The sequence below is a fragment of the Channa argus genome, chromosome 14 (assembly GCF_033026475.1).
Source record: "Channa argus isolate prfri chromosome 14, Channa argus male v1.0, whole genome shotgun sequence".
Taxonomy (NCBI): Eukaryota; Metazoa; Chordata; class Actinopteri; order Anabantiformes; family Channidae; genus Channa; species Channa argus.
The window spans coordinates 18,770,731-18,777,580 of record NC_090210.1 but is presented as its reverse complement, the minus strand read 5'-3'; the positions used below and the strand labels follow the sequence as shown (position 1 = coordinate 18,777,580).

The 6,850-nt window shown below is 38.7% G+C and overlaps 1 protein-coding gene across 1 annotated transcript in view; it reads left to right on the top strand.

Annotated features, from left to right (window-relative positions):
* Positions 1-565: 565 nt before the first annotated feature.
* The window catches only part of LOC137098461 (rho GTPase-activating protein 29-like), a 28,605-nt gene continuing 22,320 nt past the window's right edge, over positions 566-6,850 (top strand). Inside the window, exons 1-2 of the mRNA XM_067474708.1 lie at positions 566-729; positions 1,290-1,693. Of these exons, the coding sequence (XP_067330809.1) occupies positions 1,378-1,693 (316 nt within the window). The 5' untranslated portion in view covers positions 566-729; positions 1,290-1,377. The remainder of the gene's footprint in view (positions 730-1,289; positions 1,694-6,850) is intronic.

The window sequence follows — 6,850 nt, the reverse complement described above, 5'->3', positions numbered from 1 at the left end:
GGGTCTAAAATTGCTGCTTGATTTCACGCATTTCGCTCCAAAAACTTCACAAGTACCTAATACATGTTCTGTTTATAAAAAATGAAATCTTTGACGTACTTCAAGCTGTTGCACACTTGCCACACAGATACAGTATGTCTACGTTGGCATTCTTAGTCACACATCTGTTTACCAGATCAATTAGGCCTCTTCTAACGTCATTACAAAAAATGTTGTTTTTGTTTTTCAGCACTTCAGCGTGCTCCGAACAATCCAGTTCTAGCCACAATTTACTCTCTGAAACAATCTGAAAGTGTGTACATAATGTTGGGAATCACAAAAGCCTCTATCCCCGTAAAGTAACATTAAGTTACAATATCTTGCAAGTTAAAATAAAACAACTGTAATAAAAAAGCAAAAAAAAAAAACCAATGGGATGTTTTGGGTTCCATTCATAATCACCAAACGTCCTCCCGTACGCGAAAGCACCACAGCTCCTTTCCGCTGAGACGAGCTAGCCAATCAAAAGACGCCTCGCTTGGTCATGTGACAAAAAACTACTAAATTACGATTGACTTGAGAGTTGCCGATATTTGCTACTTGTCGATGTACAGTGATTCGAAGCGGACGATTTCGTTCTGGTGCCGGAGTTTGTGCATTTTCCCCTTTCAAACGGAACAGCTGTTGGATTATACCGGGCAAAGATTTGTTTGCATATCGTAACCATTATGTCGGTAAACTGCCGAGCAGGTGAGTTTAAATAGCTGTTTTTTTTAAGCCGTGGCAGCAAAGCGGTTTATGACCGGGGTCGACTGCTTAGACTAACTGACGTTCTGTAACCGCAGCATCCGTTTTCACCATAAACTTTGGCATTAACAGTATTAAAGATAAAACTGTGGGTTTGAGATTTTGCTTTATGTTGATCTTTTTAACATGTTTTATTTGTGTCCGTGTTGCCTTGCCTATATGTTGTGGCGTTTTACTTGTTCATTGAAATGTAACGCAAAAAACCCCCAAGACGTTGCTCAATGTTTGAGCAAAGTGAAAATGTTAACATACATTTTAAGTTTTGAAATGACTTTAAGGACCAAAAAATAACATCACGTGTTCTGTAAACGTAATGTTTTTGTGTAAATGCACATAAGAGACAAAAGTAACTAAGAATGGTGAAGTGGTTAATGATTTGTTTGATTCTAGCCTGCAATAGGTAACGTTAAGTTTTTCTGCTTTATGTTATTAATAACGTTATAGATCATAGGGCCTTTAACGTTAATCCCAGACTCTTAAACCACCCTCTTTATGTCCTTCAGCTGTTCAGGGACCAGGGCAGCGTGGTGAGTTCAGGGGCTAGCTGGCCAAGTCGCACCACCTGCAAAGGGTGGCAACTCGACTGCCGGGATGCTGCGGAAGAGCAGCAGCAGTAGTAGTGGTGGTAGCGGTGGTGGTGGTGGTGGTGGTGCTGAGACAAAACTCTCCCAGGGTTTGCCACAACACCTCTCCAAACCCCACATAAGATCTGTGTCCGCCGGATCCACCACGACCTTTGAAATGGGCCGCAGCTCCAAGAACCGCAATCCTCTGAGCAGCATAGGGCTAACGTCATGTTTGGCTGGGGCACCGGGAGTGGACCCAGAGTATGTAATGCAACTAGTCAATGATGTGCGGTGGTTTGCTGACGTGCTACTCAACCTCAAGGATGCTTTCCAGAATAAAGGTGAGTTCATGCGGAGTTGGTGTCTAAAGGTTTGGAGGAGAACCTTATGGGTCAGGGAAGTGGAACTCAATACAGTTTTATATTTGAAGAAAGCGTTTTTCTCATGTGTTGCCTTAATCCGTGTTGCATGTTCTATACAACCTGGGGGTTATAAACTTAAATTACTCTATTTTAAGTTTTTGTTTCTCACTTTTTCCTCACCTACTTCTTTCTAGGCTATGTTTGTCTGGAAAGGAACCATTGGTCTTTGAACTATGCTACTGACACTAAAACCTAATGTTTACCAATGGTGCTGTAGATTGCTACAATTCTCTGGCATCAAATTCACTTGCTGGAAATATTTACAAGATGTAATAATGTAAACACGCCTTTTAGCATTTAAACAATGTTAGAATGAACACTTTGGCTCATAAGTTGTTTATCGCACCAGCACTGTCACTATTGATCTCTGATACCTTCTGGGCCAAAACCCCCAAAATATAGTTGCTCTGTAAAGTACTTTGGATTAAAACACCCACGAATGATCTGTGTGCTGTTTTGATGTAACATACTTATAATTATAATAACATACAGAACCACCTGTGGAATGTCATTTTATACAGTAGAGAGATAACACCAGTCTCTGAGCCGCTTGAGGACTCGCTGTGTTCTTAGTTTCTTAATAACTCCAACCACCCACACGCCACTATGTACTGCACACACAGGTAGAAAAGTGGAACTGACACGGTTGCTCATTTTTAGTTTTTCTCACTTGGTTTTAATGGCTTGACACTTGTTTGCAGGCATACACAAACACTCTACCCACACAAATGCAAACCTGGTATTAAACAACATTTTACAGTGGCCTGGACATACTCGTACTGTAATCGTGTGGGTGCAACTACTGTTCTTTCAATTGTAGTCAAATTGTGTACATTTTTTTTTGATTACTGTCCATCCAGATCAAAGATATAAAATTTACTAATGATTAAAAAGCTTGTTTAACCGCTATAAAGCCATATGTAAGTCATGCAAAATATTGCTTCATTGGATTTATGTTTTTGAGTGTTTGTATATTTTATATCAATTGAGTCATAACTATCTTTGGAATTTATAGTCTAAAATAATCACTGTTACAACTACTGCTCCTACTGTACAACTAAAAGACCTACACACACACACACACACACAGGGGTCCTGCTGCAGGTCTGGCAGCGGGAGTGAGTTGTTTAGCCATTCCTCTGGCTGGAGGAGTGAGCCTTGGCTTGTGTCCTGCTGAGTATTGCTCTCACCCATTGCAAAAATATTTGGGTTATTTGCCTCCCCGTTTACAAAGGCTCACATTCAGCAGGTGGGAATGAAATCATAGTGTATGACCTTATAATGCCATTGAGTTATTTGCCAGTAGGATTAGTGATTTATTTTAGTTTTTCTCTATCAAGCTACTTGTACCTGTGATTGAAGTGTAAGAAATGCTGCTACTGCTAAAAGCGGTTTGCTGTCTGACTTAAAGTAAACATTGTGTCATTTTATTTAAGAGTGGTGGAAGGAGGTCACAGCTAAAATTAAATGCATATTCTTAACAGTCCTAGCTTTAAATGTACAATGAGATGGAAGACTGCCAGTGATGCAGACCAAGCAAGCAAAAGAACCAGCACTTAAATGATGTCTGAACTTCGGGACTGATAACTTTGGGACTGTGGCTTTGAGCTTTTGAGGATGATCTATGTATGAATATACACAGCCCATACAGGACATTATAATATGTTATGAAGAAAGTCTTTGTCATCAGGACTTTGCCTAACAAAGATAAAAGTAGTAGTGTCTAGATCTTATCAATATTTCTACATCCATAATTCTACTGGATTTATTTTTACTGTTTTACACTGTCTGTCAAAACAGTGAATCCTTGTTTTTCTACTGTTCTTTGGATTTTTAAACAGACTCTTTCTGTTTTTGTATAAGCTCACTAAGTGTACAAATCATGATGAATTCCCCTGGTTGTTAGGATTTTAAAATTTGTATCTGTATTTACTTTAATGCATATGTAATTTATATCCATTTCAGTTTCCTGCATAGTCCAAGTTGCTAACTATAAATGTATTTTTGAATTGCACTGTGAATATAGTGCATAACTTATTGAATATAATTACTCTTAACATAGGTGAAGAGTGGTTCTTGTTTATTTAAGTTAGAAATCTCAAAGTACATGTTTCAGTACAGTCTAGTTTATAAGCACTTGTTTGCTATACATGATTAGTAAGGGTGCCCACTGTGTTTGCTAACATAAAATATGAGTCAGCGGAGGCAAAGTTACACTTTATAGTGTTGTTGTCGTTAGTGGCAACGTGTGGAAAAGAGAAACAGCCTAACAGGTTTCGATGTGGATGAGGAAAGCAGCAAGAGCAAAGTAGCTGGGTGAGTGGGAAGTAACTTAGCAGGGCACATGCCAGCTCTTATATTCTTTTCATATTTAGAGGTGGAGTACTAAGTAAAACTTATACAATGCTTTCTTGCTTTTTTTTGTCTTGCTGCCAAAAGGCTTGTGCCCTGTTGAGATGTGGCATAATTCTATTCTCCGTTGTGTCACATTGCTTCTCATTCAGAGAAAATGTTGGGATATAGCTTGAAAGATGTTTTACTGGACCTTCCAAGTTCATACACAACTTCAGACCTACAGCCTACAGAACTCCCAAGGGCATATGGGGGTGTAGGGTTCTACTTTCTCTCATAACTGGGTTTCAGAGATGGTATTGACTTGTTAACATAAGTAATTATTAACATGTACAGCAATAGTTATGCCGTCAAACAATGCACCCCAAATAGAACTGTGAGGCTGTATGAGGTTTAAGTGAATTGGTGACCCCTGTCCCCATCCCCCTGTTGTCCCAAGGTGATCTTTGTCTATTTGCATGTTCATCAGCACACATTGTTAATGAATTACTTTACTCTTGCAGCCCTACATCCTACTCCAATGTATTAACCCTAATAATCAAGTTGACCCAAATAGTGAGTGTAATTTTTGTTAATATGCATCGTGGCATGAATCAGTCTTATTTTCTAAAAATATAGCTTGTTGTGTCAAAGAAGAAGTTTGGTGTGTTTTCTAGTTTCATCAGATGTCTGCTCTTTACTCCTTTTATCTTCTTTTATCCTAAAGATTTCGTCTTGAGTCTGTATTTCCTAACAGAGGAGAGCTTGGTTAATGGTTATAATCAGGATAAAAAAGGAGTCCTCTACACACAGCCGAGCTGTCCCCCTCCCATCCCCCCGCTCTCATGCATACTCCGCATTCCTTTAGAACAAATGTTCACTTGTAGATATAGTGCCGCCAATAGAGTAATGGTACATTTGAGGCAGATTGACTATGAAAACTCTCTTAAAATAAATGTAGGTGCAGTTTGTGGTTAAAAATTGTGAATGATTACTCAGAGTTGTCCTACTTATTTTTAGGTTAGGAAAAGGGGAATAATGAAGACCTAATATTGGGATTTCGCTGCTAACTATTTCAGACCAGTGCTTGTAACAGATGAAACATGCCACCATATTTGTATGTTGCATGTTTGTTTTGCTTTTATTTTGCTGACTACACAGGAACAAAACAATTGCAGACTGCATCTCAAATAATTATTATTATTACTATTACTATTATTATTATTATTATTATTATTATTATCATCAAAGCTCAGTGGCTGTGGTCCCTTCAGTGGTCACCACAGCGAGATGTGTTCTACACGCTGATTCGGCATGAGTTTTTATGCTGATTCCCTTCCTTTAACCATCCTCCCATTTCCTCCGGGCTTGGGACCGGCACTGCTACTCTACTACTGAGCCACCCGGCCCCCTGTTATTATTATTTATTATAATATTTGAAATTCCTGAATGTCTAACAACCTTCCAACTACACGCAGGTTGCTAAGTTGTTTGCCGCCATTACCAAGCCTAAACTGTTTAAGGAATGTATTGAGAAATATGATGGAGGTTATGGATAGTGTGCTGGCCAAAAAGGCCTTAAGAACCATGAAGCGTTAATGGCATTTGTTACGATGATAGATTAACATAAGAATACCATCAATTTCCCTTTTCTTGTCAGGGTGAAATACTTTATCCTTCTAGCTTCAGGTGAAAAGGAGAGCATAGTGTAAAACAAACATCTCACAGCATAGTTGCTTAGCATGAGGTTTAAAACTTATTTACTCAGTTTAAGCTATGCTTGTTCAACCACATAAACTGTGGTGTGCTGTCAGAAAAAAAAAACTGCAAATGTTTGTCAATGAGGAAAAATGTGTCGAGCTGACTTGCATTCGTTTCACTATGAAACCTGTGGCTTTTAAACTATTGGTGTCATTGTGAAACTGATAAGATCTGGCTATTCTCCAGTTAAAGGACATTGTTCGCTACTGTTGTCAGTGGGGCAGACTCTTCTTGGAGACTAGTATATTATAAAAAGGTTAAGAATGTATTTGATTATAGTCTTACAAGGCCTTGTTACCTTGATAACAATCTGAACAAAGTTGTTTATTCGTTCTGCTTCAAAAAGATTTATTTTGCCATAAGCCTGTTTCAGGCATGAACTCTAGAGAATGTCAAGAGGTTCATGTTCTGACATTTTCAGGAGTTTCCCTTTCAGACATGTAACCAACATCGGGAGATGGTCCGTGCGAGATGCTTTCTCACTTGTGAAGAAATTGGGCAAGAGGTGGTGCTCGGGCACAACAGGGTGCGTGACGTGATGCAAAAAACAAAGCTGCGGAAGTGACAGTGTTTTGCTTTGTAATCTAGTTCTATACCACAGAATCTCGTGCTTACCTCTGCTCTTCACAAATGAGCTCGGGTGGACATAATTCAGACTTTGCAGTAGGGAGCTAAATGCTTCCATTATATTCAGTTTATTATTCACTACCAGAATGAAGCCAGTTTTCAAATTTAACCACTTTAAAGATTTTGTTTACTTCCCAAAAAATGATAACTACTCAGCAATGTATTTTTATTTATATGTTTTTATATATAAATGTACATGTAATAGCTACCACAAATATCTGCCTTTCTTCTACAAGTACCACACAAGTGGCCACTTGTGGGTGGTGCTCTAAATCGAGAGAAAAGACAAATTCTAGCACCTAGTGGTTTAATAGCTTGCTGCTTTTAGGAAAAAGAAAGGAGAGATTTGTTGGGAAA